We start from the raw sequence: 23556 nt of genomic DNA, 5'->3' as shown, positions 1-23556 counted from the left end.
CAGGACTCCACCAAGAAGCAACAGATTGTTGTTGTTCATGCTGCCACAACTCCTGCCACTCCAGCACCCATAAATCGATACGCTGGAACCCTCCCGAAATGCAACAAGTGTAACTTCCATCATACTGGGGTTTGCCGAGAGATGCATTGCAAGAATTGCAACAGGAAGGGGCACACTATCCGTTTCTGTAGAGCATTAGCACAACCCATCAACCAGGTCCCCGACATTGGAGCCAGCCCAACTTGTTACGAGTGCGGTGAAGCAGGACACTTTAAGAGAAACTGTCCAAAGACAAGGAATGCTGGTGACGGTGGAAGGGTGATTATGATCACCGCAGGAGAAACGCCCTCGGAACCACCCGTGAATAGCGATACGTGCTTCTAACCGCCACATGTAGGTGTTAAATCCTTGTTGAGACTAGTTTCGACTTAGGGTTTATCAACCATAGATCTAGAGAACATGACAAATTCAAGTAAGTCTTATCACGTATATAAAAACACAGGGTTTTTAATAGCGAATCTATGATGGCTGGTGTAAACATTATGGTCATATATCATTAAGATTCTAAGGATTTAGAATGTATAATTCCGCCTTATTTCCTGTTCCTTGTTTGGTTGTGGGCTTAAGGCGGAGTCACTCATTCGACTGCCCTTGCAACCTTAATGATATACGACTACTTTACACCAAGCGATTATAAAAGAACTGGTAGGGCTTATACTACCAAATTTGTCACTAATTGTCGAAAACCTTTTTGTGCTAATACTCACTAACTACAAACTAAAATATTCGTAGTGGTAATACCAAGTATAAAGCGGGGAGCATAAAGGCACACATAGAATACTCTATCATTCCAAAACAATAAACTCCTTTTACGATAAGAAATTCCAAGGTCGTCATTTAACATCAGGCGGATTGGTCCCCGCCATATCAATTTCTTGTACTACGAAAGGTTTCCCCCATCTTTTCTCCAAATTCTTGAAGTCCCGGTCAAAGTGCTAATTTCGGGACGAAATTCCCTCTAACGGGGGGATGATGTGACAACCATCAAATTCTAGTCAAGTCAAAGTCAAATAAAGTCAACAAGTCAAACCGGTCAACTCAACTAACCCTTGTGTACTAGGGCTTACGTTAGGTAATTACTATACAACTCGCTATTCTAATGAGAAATCATAAATTGAAAAGTTCGTATATCTAGATTTCATTAACCTAAAACTATGGTAAGTAACGAACCAAACCGATAAAACAATGTTGCATACTCATCGGGAGTGTGTAAGATCCTTAAACATGGCTTAACGGGGCTTACGGACCTTGCGTTGCAGAGCCAAGCACTCAAAAAGGTCACAAAAGAAGCCTCTCCCAATCTCTCCAAGTATGTGAAATCTCTCCCAAATCTCTCTAAGTATGAGAAATCTCTCCAAGTATGTGAAATCTCTCCCAAATCTCTCCAAGTATGTGAAATCTCTCCCAAATCTCTCCAAGTATGTGAAATCTCTCCCAAATCTCTCTAGGTATGAGAAATCTCTCCAAGTATGTGAAATGTCTCCCAAATCTCTCTAAGTATGTGAAATCTCTCAAAGTATGTGAAATCTCTCCCAAATCTCTCTCAAAATCTCTCTCAACTTTTTATAATCACTTGGGGCATCCCGACCCTCGAATTAGACGAAAACAGCTCGAAAACGGAAGTCTACGCGAAAAACAGCCTTAAAGAGTCGAACCCTCTTAAAGAGCCGAACCCTCTTAAGGAGCCGAACCCTCTTAGGAACCGAACTTGTTAGAAGCGAAGGTGTCAGAAGCGAACTACCCTATCTCGGACCGAAGCCTCGCATAGACCGAACCCGAAGGTCCCTTCGGACTGAACCTCGCCTGAGCACCGAACCCTACCTTCTCCTTCGCCTCCTACCCCTTTCGCTCCATTTCTCCTTCGGTCCATGACCAGAAGGGACCGAACCTCGGCCCAGTACCGAGAGGTCTCGCAGGTAGGCAAATTTCACCCGATTTTCTTTGCATTTTAGGCCCGTTTTTAATTATTTTAACGCGGGATTTTCACCCAAAACTTTATTTTAACATATAAGGCCCCATATTTATTAATTAATCACGTTTTTGGGGATAAATCTTATCCAAGAAGAGTGGGTGAAGTACAAGAGGTGGAGTGTTGACTTTTCTTTAGTTTATGACACAAACAACCATCCATACCCACTCTATGACCAACCCACACCCCTCCCCACCATACCTAGTCACATCCTTGTACTTTTCCATCAATCTCCATCCATTCTCACGTTCTAAGAGCGGGGAAAAACTCACCCTCTCTCCTCACTTCACTCATTTTCTCTCATTTCCACCAAAAGATCAAACACTTTTCTCTCAACTCTTCTCTCTCAATTTCGAGATTTCCAAGGCATTTTCCAAGGCTTTCCTTCTACTTTTGGTAAGTATCTTCATCATCCATATGATTATTACACTTCCTTCTACTCCAATCATGGATTGCTTACACAAATTCCATCATTTTGGTGTTAGATTCTCGAATCTTCAAGGCAACCTTCTAAGTGTTCTTGAGTGGAACACTTCTCTTCTTCGACATTCATCCACCTGAAATCATATAAGGTGAGTTCATACCCCTATCTTTTCACGTTTTCTTAAGTTTTAAGGGGGGGGGGAATACAAGTTAAAACACCAAGAACACAACTAAACTTTCCCAACAGTTCTCATCAAGAAAGTTTAACTCCATTCACGGACTGTTTTGGTCAACTTAAACATTTTAGTTTTCAAAATTGTACTAGATGCAAATAGTTCAGGTTTATACCTTTAAAATGACTACTTGCACATCTCCATACGATTTTTCTACGATTTATGGTGATTTTTACAAAACAGCCTATCATTTCAAGAACAAATCCGGATCAGTCTGTGAATATGGACATTTTAACCCAAGTTAAAGACTTCCAAAAATCATAATAAAAATTATGGATAAACTAGACACATTTTATGAACTCTTAGAATTTACAGATTCAGTTTTCGATTTCGTATGATTTTTCTATGATTTTTCTAAAACAGTGCAGAAAGGTTAAAAACTAGTTATCAGCTTATAACTTTCATAACACTTTGTATTATGTTGAGCAAAGTGTATAACAATAAGTTCTAAATATTGAATGTGTTTTCTTGTTAGTTTATCATCATAAACTGAAATTTAGTCATTCATGATAAGATTCTTCATTCATTTAGAACACATATAATAAGCTATAATAAGCATAGTTTATGGATTCATAGCACAAATATATTTTCATAAAAGAGTTCTTTTACATTACAAACGTTTTGGATAAACTATAATAGGTATAGTTTATATATAATTTACATTTCAAACTTATTTACCGAAGGTTTTCAGTTCAGTTCACGTAAATCTGTTAATGAATAAATTTGTGAGACATTCCCTTCGTGTTACCTTCATGGTAACAAAGTCAAAAGTCCTGTAAATTGTAACCAGAGTCTCTTGTAAGGAGAGCGTGATAGTTGTGTATAAATCTATATTGGGTCTGACAAACCCGCACCTGAGCTGCTTGCAACAGCTAGACCGGCAGGTCTGAGGTGACAAGTGTCATTTAACGTGCGACGCCTGAAGAACGTCGTATTACGAGGCCGTCTGAGTCTTAGCATGGTTATAATAACTCACATGTGGTATTAACAAATCATAAGATTTACGGGGTCTACTTTTAAACTAGCGAGTTATGTCGATTTAACTCACAGGAATTACTTTATGTATGGAAAATACTTGTACACTTTTATATCAAAAAGGGTTTTATGCCGATTTAAAACCACTTTTATATCTTTAAGTATGGCAAATACTTGTTTATTCTCGGTCCTAGGATTTAGGACCACATAACTTTATAAGGAGAATATGGGATTTTCTTTGGAATCATATCTCTGTAAAAACTATATTTCATCTAGATTTGTTAGACTTCAGCTATAATTGTTAAGTGTATATGCTAGAGTTATATAAGAATTTAGTCATAATCGACTTAGAATTGGTGGGCCCGCCTTATCTCCTGTTCTTTGTTTGGTTGTGGACCTAGGGCAGACCCATTATATTCAACGGTTTATTTAACTAAATTTTTATATAACTTATATATGTTGAGTGATTATAGAAGAAAACTTTGGGTTCTTCTAGAGTTCATTATCGCATAACATAGAAACATTGATAAAGAAAATATTGGATTTTCTGGAAACATACTTTGTCGCTTTTTCAAGGAAAACGGTTCCTTTCTCAAACAAAACTCTTATGAACTCACCAACTTAATTGTTGACACTTTTTCAAAACTACTTGTATTCTCAGGAAATCAGTGAAACAGGAAAACAACATCATTTTGAGGATGGGACGTTAAATCGCCAAATAGTTCATTTTGTCATCATAATGTAATTGAATTTTGAAACATGTAAACTTACTATGATGTAACTTTTTCAATTATATTTATGATGGTTGTATTTACTTTGAGCACTATTATACTCGTTGTTGTTATACTATACATGAAGTCCTCCACCCCCGGACGTTTCCGCCATCCTTGGTTTGGGGGTGTGACAAGCTCCGAGAAGGAGTGTTGGTTCACTGAAGTGAAAGCAGTAATGTGGATGGATAATTGAAAGTATTTCAGTTATGGATAGTGAGCATTGGGATTGTGCCAGTGGTGGAAGCACGTCCGGGTTGGGTGTCTGTGGAGGTTGCGGAATGATTTCCGGTAGTGTAGAATCAGAGGAGTTCGGAGGAGATACAAGGATAGGTCCTTGGAATTCAGGTATGGGTGTAATCATGCGTTATGTAGGTTGTGGTATTTAAGCCAGGGATGTCTGAATTTTTCATCAGTATGCCTGGTTTCCAGCTCGAGGTTGTTGGATCAGGTACAATATGTGTATGTGATTGTAGATGAGAGCTCATGGGAGTTGCTCAGGAGCTGTAGGATGTGTCATCCTGTCAGCGCGGAAAGAAAGGAGTTGGACTCGGAAGGGAAGCAGCTTGAGTCCCAACAGTGAATTCGATAGAAGTAGCGTCAGTCGAGGAAAGGGATAACAGTTTGGTGCCGGGTCAGGACCCGATGGTTTATAGTAGTATCCGGTGTCGTAAGAGGCGAATGAATGGGTATCTCAGGATATGGTTGTATCATCGGGTGGTCCGTAGTCGATAAGTGTTGTCAGCGGAAGGAAGAGCCGGTGGCCGGCTTGAAGCAGTTGTCATGACTCTGTAAGGGAAGAGTTGGGCTCTATAGGGGTTTGATAGCAGTGGCTGGGAAACCTGAGTCCGTTGAGACCAGAAGCTGCGTTGTGGGAGTATTAGCTGGAGTTGTGTGCTGCAGCAGGCTTCGAGGATGAAGCCTAATTTAAGTGGGGGAGAATTGTAACACACCGAGTTCAGAAGTGCAAGTTCAGGGTTCTTAGTGTAAATAAGAAAGGTCGACTCGGCGAGTCGGTGGATAGACTCGGCGAATCGAGTCGTGATTTTGGTCACGTGTTAAGTGACCAACTCGGCGAGTTGGCGTTGGGCAGAGGAAAACCCTAATCTTCAGGGTTTGCACCCTATTTAAAGAGCCTTAAGCCCCTATCTCGGCCCCTTACTACCCTTTGAGATCCAGAAACCCTAAAATCGTGAGTGTGAGGTCTTGGAAGCAATTTGGAGCCTAGAAAAGTGATTTTGGTGGAAAGAGGCTTGAAGATCAAGAGTCTTGCTGCAAAGAAGTGGTGTAGATCCGAGATCTACTTCAGTTGAAGCTTATATTGGAGGTAATAATCTGTTGCTTGGGCTCTTTTGCATCTAGATCTATTATCTTTTGAGTTTTTGGGGCATTTTTGGTATGATTAAGAGCTATTTCGAGTTAGAGGCTTAGATCTGAGGATGCTACTTCAGATCTAGGCTTGTGATGGTCCAAAACGTCATAAAGCTTCTATCTAAGAGTTATTGGTGAATCCCTTTGTCATAAACCTTAGCCCTAGAGTGTTTTGGGCTTATATCTCCTTGGCTTTCACGTAAAGTTTGCAACTTTATGTGGGGGTTAGGCTGTAGAAGAATGGATCTATGGATTGGAGTCCCTGCATGGCTCGAAAAGCCTCTATATGGATTGGGAACTGAAGAGACTCGGCGAGTCATATGGGTGTGCTCGACGAGTTGTATGAACATGTGCATGGACTCGGCGAGTTGGAAGAACAACTCGGCGAGTCTGTTGAAGATTGCCTTGGACTCGGCGAGTTTGTTCTTAGACTCGGCGAGTCTGGTTGCGGAACCCTAATCTCTTCTGGTTAAGCCTCGAATCGGTGAGTCGAGGGACGACTCTGTGAGTTGAGTAGGATGGGACTCGGAGATCGTTGAACTCGACGAGTCTTGGGGCGACTCGGTGAGTTGAGTCGTGTTATGGGAGTTTCTGAGCATAGGAACTCGATGAGTCGACGGGTTGACTCGACGAGTAGGGTCAACCAGGAAGGTTGACTTTGACTGAGGACTTTGACTTTGACCAAGGGTTGACCAGTTTGACTTCCAGGGGTATTTTGGTATTATTGGTATTTATTGGTTTTGGTTATTTGGTGGTGTTCAGTGGTGGAGTTCGGGTCAGAGGTCAGAGCAGCTTGATCTTATCTCTCCAGTCGGCTATTTCAGGTGAGTTATCCTCACTATATCAACAGGGTCTAAGGCACCAAGGCCGACCCTTTATCGGATGGGAATCCGGGTAGTTGTTTGATATGCTATTGTTTTGTTAGATCTGCATCCTGGTAATTAGGATGGTTGTATGTTATGTTAGTGACCTGGTTAAGGTCGGTATCCTGGTATATAGGGTAATGTTATGCTAGTGACCGGTTAGGTCGGTATCCTGGTTAGGATGTTGTTATGTTGTATGAACTGGTCGATCGGTTTGTTGAATGAGTATTGTTATGTGATTAATTGTATATGTGCACATGGTTGTAGACTGGGGGTTGGGTTGAGGCGGGTCTTGCTTTGTGTTGTAGGCCAACATACCCAGGGCGGACCGGATATACCGTAGGCCCAGCGAGCGGTCCGGATAGGCTGAAGGTCCCAAGAGGACGGACCAGACGTGCCGAGGCTCGGAGAGTGGACCAGACAGACTGAAGGCCCGGTGCGGGAGGACCAGTCATACTGTAGACTCAGAGAGTGGACCAGGTGGACTGAAGGCCCGGTGCGGGCGGACCAGTCATACTGTAGACTCGGAGGGAGAGTGGACCGGGTGGACTGAAGGCTTGGTGCAGGCGGACCAGTCACTCTGTAGACTCGATATGCTTGGTTGTTCTGTTTATGATATGATATGATATGTGTATGGTATTGTGGTTGGTATTTTGGGGGTAACTCACTAAGCTTTCGGGCTTACAGTTTCAGTATATTGTTTCAGATACTTCAGGAGATCGTGGCAAGGCAAAGGCGTGATCGTACCGCTCCTCATTTTATGTTGATCTTTCTGGGATACTCTGATAATAAATGGATTGAAAACCTTTTTGTAATAACTTAATGAATCTGGGTTGTTTTTGAAAAGTTTAAATTTGTTGGAAATTTTCAGTATGTTACAATAATAATTTTTTATAGAATTTTGAAGTTGAATTTATAAAATTTAGGTTTTTAAGGCTTTTAGGGTTTTAGGATTTAATAAATCTTTGGATATCAAAATAATTTGAATTTTTGAGACTTCATATTATTTTAGAGTCTTATAACTCTTTTCCAGTTATAAAAATACTTGAAATTTGTTTTTGTCGGTTTATTGGCATTTCTATGTAGTGATTCTGAGATTCAAAGGAAACGAAAGAATCAAGTATACTAGTCCTAGTTTTCAACTTTGACTTAAGTTCCTACGATACTTTGACCTAATTTCTGCTACTAGGTCAAATGAATGATGTGTCTACATGATTCATGCAAAGATGTTCATGTCAAGGAATGACCCAAATTTGGATAGTTGTTACAGTTAGAGTAGCTATAGAATTCACGTATCAATGTGAAATCTACGTATACTATCCATCGTTTCTAATTGTTTCCAAGTTTCTACTAGGTCAAAACTTAGCTTCTAGCTACCAAGTATAACATGTGTCGTGCATATACGTGCAACTAAGTTTAGTCAAATCTAGAACTGAATCGATTTTTTGATGGTTTTCATGCTAACCTTCAGATCTAAATGAACATGATGTTTAGATAGATAAAGTTTCCAACTTTAGACATAATAATGTCTCAAACTTCTAAGATCTAAACTTTAATACACCAAAATGACCTAAAGGACCAAGATAACTTTCATGACTAAAAGGGAAGGCAAAAGATCATTACTTTCCTAGTCCATGAGGTCCAAGAAGCATTCCAAACTGATCCAAAGATGTTGGAGTTCACACAACTCCAAGATCATCCATAAGTTGGACCAAAAGTTCCAAAAACCACAAATGAAGAGATCTAAAAAACTAAAGAGCAAGATATGAACTTTATACTCACAATAGTCTAGAAATGAAGTGGCTTTGATGGATTAAACTTGAAACAACATTCCTTACAACCAAAAGAACCTTCTTGATCTTCAAGCTTCATCAAAATATCACCAAAAGCATCCAAAGGATGAGAGAGGAGAGGGGATGAGCTTAAATATTGAAGAGAAAGGCTAGGTTTGTGCCCAAGGAGTTATAAATGTGATGAAGGCAAAGAAGTGTAACACCTCGTGATAGCTCTCACGTCATGACAACATGCGTGCAGTGGCGGGAGCAGACTGTTTTAGTAGGGTTGCCCTTCGTACTTCAAGTCGGTGCACCTAATAGAAAAGGAAATTACACTACGTGTCGGAAATTGAGTAGTGGCCCGGGACCCCCAATGCTCCACTAAGGTCCGCCACTGCATGCTTGTCACCTCGTGACGACGGATTTTCACTCGATTCCTCTTTAACTTCAAACAATCATAACTTCTTCGTTTCAACTCCGTTTTCGGTGATCTTTATATGCACAGAAAGGTATTGACGAGCCCCACAACTTTATATAATTACTTTTGACTTAATACATGTCAAGCTAAAACCATAATTCGTGCAAGAAACCCAAATATTACTTTTCCCATTATACCTTTTGCTACAAAGCACAAATTGAGAGCTTGAATCACTCAATCCAACATTACCAACATCCTAAAGGGCCTAGACTTTGTTCCCTTGAGCCCAAAAACCTTTAATCGATCCATTACAACCTGTTATCTAGGTATTAGAAACATCCTAAAACTAGGTGTTACACATATCTTTCCCTTTTGTACAAAACCAACTGTGGTGGTTTTGGTGCATACAAATTCCCATCAGGTAAGTTGATATAAAACCCAATTACACCACCTTCAACATATCCTTCATCACCATACTTCTCCCTCAAATCTTTATGCACTCTGCTCCCGTCAATATCCCTGTACCCATAATTGTTCCTATCATACCCACACGTGCCTGCAAATCCCCCTTTACAATTGACCACCTAAGTCTCGTATGCCCTATTTCCCCTAATTTCACCACCTTAATTTTAAAATACCAAGATCCCTCTATCACGCCTCTAGTAGTTCTTACAATTCTATAGCCTTTTACAACCACCTGCATTCAACCTATCTTCACTCAATTCTACTTTCTTCGCCTTGTACACCTTTGAAAGACAATAGTCATGTCTGCATGGTCGTCGTTTTTGTTAGGGTAGTGATGGATGGGATTAATCAAAACAGAGTCCTTTATTTAAGCAGTGGTGCTTGTTGTACTTAGGGGTGGCAAATCGAGCCATCATTTTTTTGTTTGACACGACACGACACGACAAGGATTTATGTAACACGAACACGACAGGACACGATGTCGTTTTTTTTACTAACACGAAAACGAACCGATTAAAAAACGAAAAACATGACACGACACGACAAGGATAAGATAATACAAAAATTAGTTTGCTCAATTAATATTTAATCATACATAACACGAAAAACACAACAAACACGAAAAACACGACAAATAAATGCTAAATCGTGTCAATTTCGTGTTGAATTTTAAACACGAACATAACACGACACGACATTGTATTTTTTACACTTAACACGAATACGACACGAACACGAATTCAAATTTCAGTTTCATCCCAATTTCGTTTCGTGTAGTGTATTTTTGTCGTGTCGTGTCAACAATTGCCACCCTTAGTTGTACTCTTGGTACTCGGTCTCAGGGGTTGCGAAGGTGGTGGATGTGGTGGTAACAATTATGGTTGTTGGAACATCTAGTGCTTCGTCAATGGTGGCGGTGGTAATGTTCCTGCATCGTTAATAATGGTGGTGGGAATGGTTAGTGCTTCATCGACAGTCATAGTGACGGTGTTGGTAGGGAGAATATATGGTTTTGGATTTGCCATTTCTGAATTAACGTCGTTGTTTTTATTTGTATTGGAGTTGTAGAAGTTATCTTCGTCTTGGTCTCCTTTGTAGGTTGCTTGAAGGCCGTCCATGGTTGATTGATAAGTAAAAGGGTAAAGGGTTAGGCTTGGGATATATATATATATATATATATATATATATATATATATATATATATATATATATATAATATTTTCATTTGCAAAAATGGTCCTTCAAATGAGAAAAGATGAAAATACCCTTACATGGAAGACACGTGAAGGAGTTAACAACAACAAAGTAACGGGAGTTAAACTGGGGACTATTTCCGCATAGAAACATGGTTAAAATGATCACCAATTCAAAAAAATCAGGATTGAGACTAAAACTTAGAAAAAGACAAAACTGTAAAATTGGTCATCGTGGTTTGCAAAAAACTTTGGATGGGGTCCAAAAAGTTTTTGACTTGCATGGAAGGTCCAAAATCAAGAATTTTCTTTGGTTTTGGTCCTTGAAAATTTGAAAAGACAATTTTACCCTTATTATTTATTTTTTACATTTTCTTTATTTTTTAATTGTTTTATAATTAAAAAAAAGAAAAAGAAAAAGAAAAATAATAGGACGGGTCTCTCTCTCTCTCTCTCTCTCTCTCTCTCTCTCTCTCTCTAGACAGGATCATCTCAACCAAACTCACAAACCAAACCCCAATCTCCTTACAAGTCAAAATCAAGCTTCCCACCAGAATCATCTTCGGAGACCATGAAACCATCACAGCATTCAACCCCTGCGATCTCATTCAACTCCCCAAGAATAGACTTGGCGATGGCTTCTTAGGCACACTTTACAAAGTTATCGTCTTACTCTAGCTCCATTATCACAATCAGAAAGATTTGTAAAAACATCACCCATGGCAACAAATTCTACCACTGGGTTAATTTTTTCGGCGACCTTCGTGGCAACCGGGGGTTTTTGCCGCTCCGATTTGGTTTTTGGTACGGCGGCGAAGCTTTTGTTATTCATGAATACTCATGTTTAGGCAGCTTGGAGGAGCTCCAACATGGTAAGCAATCCCATAATCGAAAACTAGGGTTTCTAATTTTTACCTTTAACCGATTTCGATTTCGCAGGAAGCGAAGGCGTTCAATTTATGCCGTTAAATTCAGAAATCAGATAAGAAATAACGCTCGGAGCAACGAAAGCAGTAGCATCGATTCACAGTTGAGGTCTTCTCAGCGGGGTGATAAAATCATCTAACTTTCTGATACAAAGCGACTTCTCACATCGTCTTTCCAACTTTGAAACGTTTGTGGTCGGAAAGAATGTTTACAGTTTGGGGATTTTGATATCGGTGATTATCACCGGAAAGAAACCTTCGGTGACTAATTTAGGGTAGTATGTAATAGAGAAAAGAAAGAGAGAAGGGCTGAAAGGTTTTCCGTTAGATGAGAAAGGATCAATGGTGGAGAGAGAGAGAGAGAGAGAGAGAGAGAGAGAGAGAGAGAGAGAGAGAGAGAAGTTGGGTGAGATTTTAGTTATTATTTTTTATTTTTAATTATTTAAATACCAAAATAAATAAAGAAAATAGAAAAAAGAAATGAAAAGGGCAAATTTGTCTTTTTAAGTGAATCAGGAACCAAAAATCTAGAAAAACCTTGATTTTGGACCTTCCATGCAAGTCAAAATTTTTTAGACCCTATTCAAAGTTTTTGCAAACCACAAGGACCAATTTTGCAGTTTTGTCCTTGGAAAAAATATTGTACAGGACCACTTTTCCAGTTTTGTAAAAAAAAAAAAAAAAAAAAAAGGCGTAATTTTTTCAAACGTCCGCTCTCTCTTTTCTCACTCTCCGATTTCTGATTTCCCCAAATCTGAAAATTAGAATCCTAACTCGGTGCGTCGCCATCTCCGATTTTTTATTGGGTCTTTTTCCTCTACTTGCTTCGCCATTCTTCATGGATGCAGTATCGTCTCCATGCCCTTCTACCCCTCAATGGAACTACGACAGACCTTTCCTCACCGGCCAATTTCACCAGGTTTCTCTTCTTTCTGTATATATATTTACATATGTGTATGAATGCTCGGAGACATATTTATCTCGATTATGTAATACCAAACCGCCTACCGTTTTGTGAATGTAGCTTATCTTGTTCAAAATTTGGTTTTGTTGGAAACTGGTGTATAAATTTATGCTTGTTCGATGCAGGACTCAAAGGGGCATTCAGTGGATATAGGGTACTTCACCTTTTCCCTGGACTGATATTGAGTTTATTCATGTTTCTATGCGTGTAATTGCTGTTATTAAAGCGAATTGTTTCTCCTTTTACACTCTCTTTGTACAGTTTGGAATCTGAGAAGCCGATAGGTTGCTACAATGCTTCTGTTCAGGTACAGCTACAGATGTTTTTATGCTTTTTTGTGCAATTCTTGGCCTTTTCATTCATAATGTCAGACTAGTGTCAATTTTGAAACCTAGAAAGAAGTTAATCTAGAATATCATTTTAATGTAAAGATAAATGAAGATTTTGTGATAATGTTTCAACACATGCAGGAACTAATTGTAATCGATGATCTACTATCTGCTTTAGTTGGGATTGAGGGACGATATATTTCTATCAATAGAGTTGGAGGGAATGATGACTCTTTTATCTTCAATGTTGATGGATCTATGGATTTGGCACTCCAGGTTAAGATTCTTCACATATACAATTATACATACACAGATGCACATATGTATGTATCTATAACTTCTTGGAACTCTTTTCACTTTTGGGAAATAAATATTGCAAGAAAATGCAGGAATCATCGAAAAGAATATTCCCTTTATGCAAGAGCTATTTGATTATCAATCAGTTTGTGGAATCAAGATCACAGTTCAAGTCTGGATTAGTTAATCATGCCTTTGCTGCTGCACTAAGGGCCCTCCTTTTGGTAAGTTATTTACGTTCAATGTTGCCTATTAGATGATGGTTTTTACTGCATATAGCTATAAAGAATGTTACTCAATAGGAATCATTGACTATGCAAGATAAATATAACAAATTAACACATTTTAGTCATTTAGTGTCAAGGTTCCATGAATTTGCTATTTTGCTATGTAATAAATAATTATATTTTTCTCAGGATTATCAAGCCATGGTGGCACAGCTTGAACATCAATTTCGACTAGGAAGACTCTCAATACAAGGATTATGGTTCTATTGTCAGGTAATTTCATTTGTTATAAACATCATTTTGTTTGTTTATATATTTACAAACTATGATGAGTATCTTTTTTTTTTGTGGTTTCATGATTAATATTTGTTGCCTTTTAATATATTTTTGCAGCCAATGATGGGATCAATGCAAGCATTATCAACAGTAATAAGGAAGGCATCAGCAAGTAATTTTGTGGGTTCTGCAGTTCTTAACCTTTTACAGAGTCAGGTATGTATGTCAATAAACTAAACTAAAATATATTATATGCTATTTATTTATTTATTAATATATTTTAAATAAAAACAGGCCAAGATAATGGCTGGTAACTATTTGGTGAGATCATTGCTTGAGAAGATGATAGAGTCTGCAAATTCTGCTTATCTTGGCATACTTGAAAGGTATATATAAAGTCACAACACCCAATAATATATACTCCAAAAAGTACTATTTTACCCCTTTACCAATATAGAAAGTATGTTGCTATTTTCTGCAATTTTCCCATAACATACTCAATATTGTCCATATATATTTGCATATATGCAGGTGGGTGTATGAAGGAGTTATTGATGATCCTCATGATGAGTTCTTCATTGCTGAGAACAAATCTCTCCAAAAAGTACTATTTTTATTACCCCTCCTACAAATTTTTCCAAAAAGTACAAACATGCTAAAAAGTACGATTTTACCCCTGCTGTTATAGGAGAGTCTGACCGAAGATTATGATGCTATGTATTGGAGACAAAGATACAGTCTGAAAGATGATATCCCTTCTTTCCTTGCAAATTCAGCTGAAACCATTTTAACAACAGGGAAATCTTTGAATGTCATGAGAGAATGTGGCCACACTGTTCAGGTCTTGTTTCTTTTTTCTGTATCTTTCAGTTAATTGCATTTTCGTCCCTTTGGTTTGTTGTTTCTTACAAATATTGTCCAACAGTTTGATTTTTAACCTTTTGGTCCTTAAAACGTTGTTTTGTCAATGCTTTAGGGATCCAGAATTCAAAAAATCAAACTAATGGACCATATTTTTGAAATTTAACAAACCACAGGGATGAAAAATGTAATTTACTCATATTAATGCTATTATTAGAGGGTTTTATACATGTGTATAATATAGGTGCCTGCATTGGAGAATTCAAAATTGATGAACTTTGGGTCGAATGATCACTATCTTGAATGCATTAAATCTGCTTATGATTTTGCTAGTGGCGAATTACTAAATCTCATGAAGGACAAGGTGGGGGGTTATTTTCATTTCTTTAAACTTTTTTTTTTTTTTGGTTTTTTTCCTGATGGGTGCATGTTTTAGTTCTTGTAAGAATATTTAGTGACCTGTTATTATGCTGAATGTTGACAGTATGACCTGATTGGAAAGCTGCGTTCTATTAAGCATTATCTTCTTCTGGATCAGGTTAAATTTTGATTGTTGTGTTTTTGTAGTTTAAAGTATTTGAATTGAAATTAAATTTGATAATTGATTTGATTGAGTTACAAATACAGGGTGATTTCTTGGTTCATTTTATGGATATTGCACGTGATGAACTTGATAAAACACCAAATGAGATCTCTGTTGAGAAGCTTCAGGTCTTTCTCCATTTACCTCATATTATCTGACTAAAAAAACTCAGAGTATATTTTGGGCAATTATTGTGATTACACCACTGATACTTTATTCCTTCCAATCAAGCTTTAAAAAGTTAAAGATATTTTTTTTTCCAAAGTAACCATTCTAATTCTCCAAATCAACCATTTTTGACCAATTATATCAGGTCAAAATGGTTAAATTGGAAATATGTCTGAAACTTTAATGTTTTTTTTTGATTGGAAAAAAATAAAGTAGAAATGGTTAGTTAAACTGCAAAATTGCACAAAATATAATGCTGTTTCTGTAATTTGCCCTTATTTGTATAATCCATATGTATAGTTAGGGATAAAAGTTATCCATATATAAGAATTATCGTTTCTCTATTTACCCATTAATTAGTTTCATCTGAGAAAATAAATGACAATTGTAAACAGATGACTTATGGAAAAATACTCAATTTCCTGACTTTCTTTCTGCATAAAGAGTTTGATGTTATAAATATAATACACAAATAAATGAAAATGAAAGCACACTGCTATTTTTTATTTTTTATTTTGTAAAATTTATGTTTTAATTTATTTGAGTTTAATTTTCAGTCTCTGTTGGACCTTGCACTGCGTTCGACAGCAGCTGCAGCAGATCCTTTGCATGAAGATGTCACATGTTCTGTGGTCAGTTTCATTTATTCCTATCACAACTTAACATTCTACTTTTTCAGAAATAATTAATTCATTAATATTTTATTTATTATTATGTCTTTTTCAGGACACAGGTTCTTTGTTAAAGAGACTGAGCATTCTGAAAGATCTTCAAACAGGTGGTGGTGGTGGTGAGTCAGTTTCAGAGGCTGATGTTGTAGAAGAAGAGCCCTTGATCACTGGTATGGAAACCTTCTCTGTTAATTACAAGGTAAATATCATCATCAACATTCACACCTTTTTTAACATTTTCTTTCTTTCTTTCATTTAATACTACAAATAGCAACCTACTCTTCATTGATTTGTTTATTATAAATTTATAACATCATAATATCATCTATTCCTATTACAACATAACATTCTACTTTGAAAAAAATCCATTTATTTATTTATAGCAATGTCATTCAAATACAAATCATTTTCAATATTACAATGTTATTATTGGAATTAGGGTTAATCTCATAAAACACCTTATATATATATATATATATTTTTCCAGATTAAACCTCAACTTTATTTTTTTTCATGAAAAAGACCTCTGGCCCTTTTAGTCGTTCTTCTCTAAAAAAGTTGTATAATGTGAGGTTTTTTTCAGGAAAAACTAAAAAAGTTGAGGACTTATTTGGAAACATTTAGAAGGTTGAGTTTTTTTTTTTTTTTTTTTTGGAAAAAAGACAAAGTTGAGGGTTCTTTCGCAAAAAATGAAAAAAATATATCATGAGTTTAATTTGGAAAAAACACAAAATATAAGGTCTTTTATGAGATTAACCCATAAATGAAACTACTTTACTAATTACCTAATTTTCTATTTTTCTAATTATCAATTAAATGAAAGTAAGTTGTTATTTTTGTTACAGGTTCAATGGCCATTATCCCTTGTGATATCAAGAAAAGCTCTGACAAAATATCAATTAATTTTTCGATTTCTGTTTCATTGCAAACATGTGCACAGACAACTTTGTGCAGCTTGGCAACTACATCAAGTATGAGATTAAATATCCCTGCTATAAATATTTATTAAAAAATAAAAATATCTCCTTTTATATTTTTTGTAATTATAGTTTTCTTGTTGTTGTTGTAGGGTGCACGTGCACGTGATATGCATGGAACTGCAATCTCTACATCATCAATACTATGCAGGAATATGCTTAAATTTATCAATAGCCTTCTACATTATCTAACATTTGAGGTAAAAGAAAAAACCATGTTCTTAAGTTCATAAAAAACAATCTACTTACATTTCCTTACCAATAATTACAATATATAATTATTATCAGTAAAAATGTATGTATGTAAAAAATAAAGTATATTGTGTAAGTGTCATGCTATAAGTATGTTGTTATTATGGGTAAAGAAATATAAATATATTGCTATTTCCTATTTATTTATTAATCCGATGTTAATGTGGCTATTTATCTCTCTTTAATTCTTTTGTCAACTAACAAAGGTGGAAGTGATATTATATTATTATGATTGAATAATATATTCTTTTTATCTTGTTTTAGGTTCTTGAACCAAATTGGCATGTTATGCATAATAAACTTGAGAATGCAAAGAGCATAGATGAGGTATATGTTGATTTCTTTATTGTAGCATCCTACTTTTTTTTTTTTTTTTTTTTTTTTTTTTTTTGTGTTACAACATTGTGCTTTGAAAAATCTACCCAATTATGGCAATGTCATACAAATACAAAGCACTATTTACTTCTTTAGTTGGGTTGATTTTTCAAAGTAAAATGTTCTAATAAGAAGAAGAAAATTGTACTACAATGCTGTAAAAGAAAAATATAAAAGTAGATTGCTATATTTCACAAATAAATGAAAGTAAGTTGTTAATTTTTTTCCCTGTGTGTGGTTGTAATCTTTGTATGAAAATAGGTAATTCAATATCATGACTTTTTCATGGAAAAGTGTCTCAAGGAATGTTCACTTCTTTCTCCAATCCTCCTCAAGGTTTTCATCATTCCCTATTCATAATGCTCTGAAATTTGCACATCTAATTTTACGAAATACAATATGGAAAAATAGAGGAATAGAATAGCATGTGAATTTAATATGATTTTCATTAAGCATTATTTCTGTATAAAGTGCTGTCTGGATAACTATTGTTTAAAAAATATTTGAGAAAATGATGACACACTTAGGGAAATGGAAGTAAAAATTAAATGAAGTCAAATTGGTAAAAAGTTAGGTTAAAAAGAAACATTGATATGTAAGTATGTAAGCTACAACACATTAAGGGGCTGTTTCTTTTTGACTTAATGAGGTTAACGAGGACAGTACTCTCTCATGTTAAAAACTGATGAATATTCTGATTTTTTTGGAATGTAAGGGTAAAATGGTCATTTGATCAGACATACATCATTATCTGATCAGTCACTTTACCCATACATGACTTAGTGGACCCCTAGGTCATGTCTCCATTAAGTGAAAAAGAAATAGAGTTGTATAATATAGAAGGTTTGTGAATTTGTTCTAATAATAATAATAATTAAGTTTTTGGGGTGAATGCAGAAATTTGAGAAACTGAAACTCGTATGCCTTCAGTATGCTTCTGCAACTCAGTGGCTAATGAGCTCCATTGAAGCTCCGGATTCAAACAGTTCCTTTGATGATTTGGATTCATCTTCCTTGGAAAATCTAAAGGTTTTGAAGCTAAGAAAGTCTTCCAAAAAACCAAATTCACCCACAGATGAGTCTACAGTCATCGAATGTGTCCTGTAAGATCTTAAAACTATACCCCCATATTTCTCTTTTTCTTTCTATGTATGTATGTATGTGTATGTATGTATGTGTGATGGAGTGGAGTGATTTTTGACAGGAAATTTGAGAGGGAGTTCAGTAGTGAGCTGGAGAGTTTAAGACCAATATTGAGCAGCAGGGCACAAGCAGAACCATATCTGACTCATCTTGCACAGTTGATTCTTGGTGTTGGTATGGATCACCACATCTAGATTTTTTTTAGTAGTTTTTTCCTTCAATTTTACAGTTTGCTTGTTGGTTGTTGTTTGTAGTGGTTTTTTTGTATATATCTGTTTTGGAATGAGAGTGTTTTTGCTTGCATGATTAACCACTTGTGTAGATTTCATAGTAGTAGTAAAACATGGATCATCTGGATTTAATTTAGCCAAACACAATTTGTTTCTTGTTATTAAAATGTATGGAGTTTTTATTGATTGAAAGTATGTCATGCCTCTTGAAAACCAAATTGTAAAAACCGATCCAACCGATTGATAATTTGGTTGGTTTAGATTGGATTTGAATTTAATTTGTATTATTTGGATTCACGACTTGAAAACCAAAATCAGTTGGATTCACTTGGTTCCATATGAACGTGTAGAATATGACTCTGGATTGATATGGGAACAACTTTTAATAACTTGTCATCCTCAGCCACCTCCAACTTTTAGCACTTGATAGGATCAGCCCCTGTACTTTATTCTGTAGCCCTCAAGTTCTTTACATTAACTGCCAGTCCTTGAACTTTTTCTTTATAACCAATATGACTGCTAAAATTAAAAGCTGCATTAATTAACTTGCAGAAACCTTTCCAAGTTAATAACACAAATAAAATGGACATTTAATCATTGTTAAGATTGCATGACAGGGCAAGTACAGCAAATTATATAGTACCAATCATTGTTAAGATTGCATTAGATAAATGATGAATTATGAAAGAATATTAAGCACAGCTAAAAGTTGCAAAATTGGTTGATCAATTGGGATTAAAAGTCAACTGTAGCTGTAAGTTATAAAGTGAGAAGAATTTTGGGATATTAAGTATAAAGTGTAAGTATCAAATTTATAAAATGTTTGGACTATTACATATCTTTCGTACTCATGTCTTATACTCGAACAAGACAAATGTTTGGGTACATTTTGGATCGCAAGGGAGGAGAAAGTTTATTATTAAGCAAGAGCCAAGAGGAGGAATGATCTGACTGATACAACATATCTAATCTATATATACACCAACCAACACACTCAAATAACTAATTAATTAACACTTCATTATTTAGTTTGACAACAGTTGCTTCCAGTGGTGCTCCCCGTCTAACTGTTTCTTCATTTAGCCCCTTGCAATTATGGAACTCCAATTTTTGGATAGATGACATGCTGGCTAACCACATGGGCAGTTCTTGTATTCCGAATCCAACTATGCGTAGCCGAGTCAGTGAGGTGAGGTGTTGTATTTCTTCAGGTATCGACTCCCACTGATCCACACCGTACAACGTTAACTCATGAAGGTGGTTCCTTAACTTCTCAATGCCTTGGAGACTCGGGAAAGAATCCAGCTCCTTTGAGAACGGACCAAGTTCCAACTCATTTAAGAAGCCAAAACTGTCAAACAATTCATGAGGCAGGGAAGTCAGTTTGCCACAGTCGGTAATTTCCAAAGTCTTCAAAGAATGACACTCGTTGGGTAAATTGGCTATTTCTAAAAGACTAGGGCACCTCCAGATAGATAAAGATTCAAGAGAAGTAAGTCCTTGTATGCTCTTAATGGACACCAGACCATTGCAGTCACTAATCTCTAAGGAAACAAGAGGACATTCATCTATGAGAATAATCTTTGGGCACCTCCAAATGGACAAGCTCTGGAGGACAGGCGATATCATTTTTGAGCAGTTGGTTGCTCCATCTATCCACTTTTCCAGGCTGTACATATATTCTAGTTTGAGCGATCTCAACGATGGAGACAAAGGCCTTGTTGATCCAGTAACATCGGAACTCCTTAAGAATGTTAAGCTGTCCATTTTCTCCAACACAAGATCCCGAAGATGTGGTAGGTACTCGAGCGTTGGAAGAGAGAGGCAGCTCTTACATCCATCTAATCTGATCTCCACCAGCTTGTCAAGGGGCGCCCATTTCCTTTGGATATCGATTGCCATGTTCGTTTCTGATGCCGGGTAATTATCACCAGAAAAATTGCCTATTCCTAAAAGACTAGGGCAATTATCGATATGTAAAGATTCAAGAGATGTAAGTCCTTGTATGCTCTTAATGTACTCCAGACCATAGCAGTTCTGGATCTTCAAGGACACAAGAGGATGGGGATGGCATTCATCTAAGAGAATTATCTTTGGGCAATACTTGATCTCCAATGTCTCGAGGACAGGCGATATCATTTTTGAGCTGTTGGGTGCTCCAACTATCCACTTTTCCAAAAAAGATAGTTGGAGCGATCTCAATGATGGAGACAAAGGCTTGCTTGATCCAGTAACATTCGAACTCCTTAAGCATGTCAAGTTCTGCATATTCCATAACACAAGATTCCGAAGATGTGGTAGGTGCTCAAGTGTCGGAAGAGACAGGCAGCTCCAACAGTCATATAATGTGATCTCCACCAGCTTGTCAAGGGGTGTCCATTTCCCTTCAATATGGATTGCCATCTTCGTTACCCATTCTGCAAAATTATCACCTTAAAAATTCCTAAATGTCAACTTTTTCACATCTCGTGGGGGTTGCAAGCCTTCCAATACATCCTTGTCGTTTCTGTCAAATGCATAACTTCTACTCCAAATCCAATTGAATTCAATCTCGTATAAATTTTTCTTTCTAGATAAATCTGCCTTGACAGCATCCTCTTTGCTACGGACATTCTCTAGATGTGAAATACAGAGGCTTCCAGTAAGGTTATTTAAATGGCGTAGCTCTTCAATACCATGTCCCTTCCTTCTAAGCACTATGAAGGAAGGCAAATTTCGGATAAGAATCCATTGTCCCAGGATATTAGCAGGAATGTCTTGGACACGCTTGAAGTATCGCAGGCTTATCAAATTTCTTATTGTTTCTGGAAACTTCATAATGTCATTAGGCAACTTCAGAGTTTGCAAGTGGTATAACTTACCAATAGATTCAGGAAGAACACGGATCATTGTATATTTCAAATCCAGATACCTGAGATGCACCAACCCTCCAATTGAATCGTCTAACTTCTCAATACTATATCCATTGAGTTTTAGGATACGTATGCACTTTAATCGTTGAAACGAAAACTTCTTCTCAACTTCACCTTTGATGAACAATGTATGCAAAGTTCTAGCCACTGTATTCCTTTCAATGAACATAGAAACCTTGGCTTTCAATTCATCACCCTCGTTCTGTTTTTGGTAAAAAGAAAGTGATAATGAAAGATGTTTAACCTGAGGGATACATGCAATGTCATCATTTGTCGCATCCACCAGACATAAGTTTTCATGTTTTGAAAGTGATAATGAAAGATCATGAACCAGATCATGCACGCTACAATGAGTGATGTGACCATACTTATCCCTTCCAACATCTTGGAACAAGGAATTGCTAACCAAAATTTGAAAAATATCATTCCCCACATCCTCCATCTCCTTGTTTCTTTCCTCATCCCCTTGAACCAACCCTAAAGCCATCCAAAGTTGAACCAGTTCTTCCCTTTCCATGAGTGTATCTTTCTTAAAGATGGAACAATATGTGAAGCATTGCTTGGCCATAGAATTGGGGAGATTTTCAAAGCTCAGTTCCAAACTCTTTTGAACTCTCTCCCTTTCATCTTCTAGATCCCAAACTTTGCTATTTTTGATGGCCAACCACTTTTCTGGGTCATTGTAATTTTGCAACATACCACCTATTACCCTTACTAACAAAGGCAAACCATGACACTTTTTCACAATATCACGTCCTATCTTCTCCAATTCGGATAGTGGTGATTGTCCTGCTAAAAACGCCCTCTCTTTAAAGATGTTCCAACAATCATCATCAGAAAGACCTTTTAAAGAACATGAATCCATAGACATAGCCTTCGTTCCGATGTCAAGTTTCTTGGTAGTGACAAGAATGCTACTTCCAATTTGTGACTTCACATTTATCATAACTCTCCTAAAATCTTCCCAATATAATCTCTCTTCGTCCCAAACATCATCCAGGACTAGCAAGTATCTTTTTGCTCCCAACTTCTTTTCAAGATCTCGAACTAAATTGGCCATTGTTTCCGACTTAGGTTTCTCTCCTACAACAGATTCATAGATCTTTGCCAGAAGTGTGTTGATGTCAACCTTAACCGACACACACAACCACGCTTTCACATCAAAATATTGCTGGATTTTTGGATTATTATATACGGACTTAGCCAGAGTGGTCTTCCCCATCCCGTCCATTCCCACAATAGGAACAATCGTAAGTTTTTCTTCTTTTCTTGACTCGGTTAAAAGGTGTATGATGCGCTCTTCATCATCCTCCCTCCCAACAACTCTGAGTTCGCCTAAATTTGGATCCGTCTCCGGGTAGGGGCGATATTGAACAACAGGGCCCGGCTGTTCATTTTGTAGTCCCAACTCGTTTGCTTCTTTATTGATTTGAGACAACTTTTCGTTAATGTTTTTGATTTTATGACCCATTTCACTACGAAAGAAAAGCTTTTTCAAGCTTGGGAAAGAGGGTACCTTTATTGCCACCCGATCTCGGTTCTTTACCTCACGCCTCAACATTTCATAGTGAACCTCATCCACCACATCATCAGCTTCACCAACCACATCTTTTAGTTGTTTCAGCCACTCGATAACACCATGTTTTTGACCTTTCTGATTCTCGGCATCCTGTAACTTGGCACGAATCAGTTTCAAGGTCCCTTCAAGTGTGTACAACTTCTCTTTGTAACCCCAAGCAAGGGCGATTTCGTTGGCAGCTATGGATGCTACCTTTTTCAGGATCGCCTCGGCAGCAATAGTAACTAAAGCGTCGGCCATTTTCAACGGGAGAGAGAGAGAGAGAGAGGGA

General features: G+C 37.0%; 2 protein-coding genes across 2 annotated transcripts; one reads left to right on the top strand and one right to left on the bottom strand.

Moving 5' to 3' along the window:
- The first annotated feature begins 12155 nt into the window (after positions 1-12155).
- Positions 12156-18989, top strand: LOC145159225 (Spc97 / Spc98 family of spindle pole body (SBP) component). Its single transcript, XM_079078160.1, has 21 exons — positions 12156-12360; positions 12531-12559; positions 12667-12712; positions 12876-13010; positions 13124-13255; positions 13448-13531; positions 13652-13750; positions 13829-13920; positions 14066-14138; positions 14223-14375; positions 14640-14759; positions 14880-14933; positions 15023-15106; positions 15704-15778; positions 15873-16016; positions 16663-16788; positions 16887-16994; positions 17311-17373; positions 17683-17757; positions 18319-18524; positions 18626-18989. The coding sequence occupies exons 1-21, from the start codon at positions 12280-12282 to the stop codon at positions 18756-18758; spliced, it is 2112 nt and encodes a 703-aa protein (XP_078934286.1). The 5' UTR covers positions 12156-12279; the 3' UTR covers positions 18759-18989.
- Positions 18990-19580: 591 nt separating this feature from the next.
- LOC145159224 (putative disease resistance protein RGA3) lies at positions 19581-23556 on the bottom strand. The gene has a single exon (XM_079078159.1). It carries the CDS (start codon positions 23523-23525, stop codon positions 21228-21230), a length of 2298 nt encoding a protein of 765 aa, XP_078934285.1. The 5' UTR covers positions 23526-23556; the 3' UTR covers positions 19581-21227.

This window comes from Lactuca virosa, chromosome 2, assembly GCF_052849685.1.
Source record: "Lactuca virosa cultivar CGN04683 chromosome 2, Lactuca_virosa_CGN04683_v6, whole genome shotgun sequence".
NCBI classification, from domain to species: domain Eukaryota; kingdom Viridiplantae; phylum Streptophyta; class Magnoliopsida; order Asterales; family Asteraceae; genus Lactuca; species Lactuca virosa.
The sequence above is the reverse complement of the archived record's forward strand: the minus strand, read 5'-3'. Positions and strand labels throughout refer to the sequence as shown.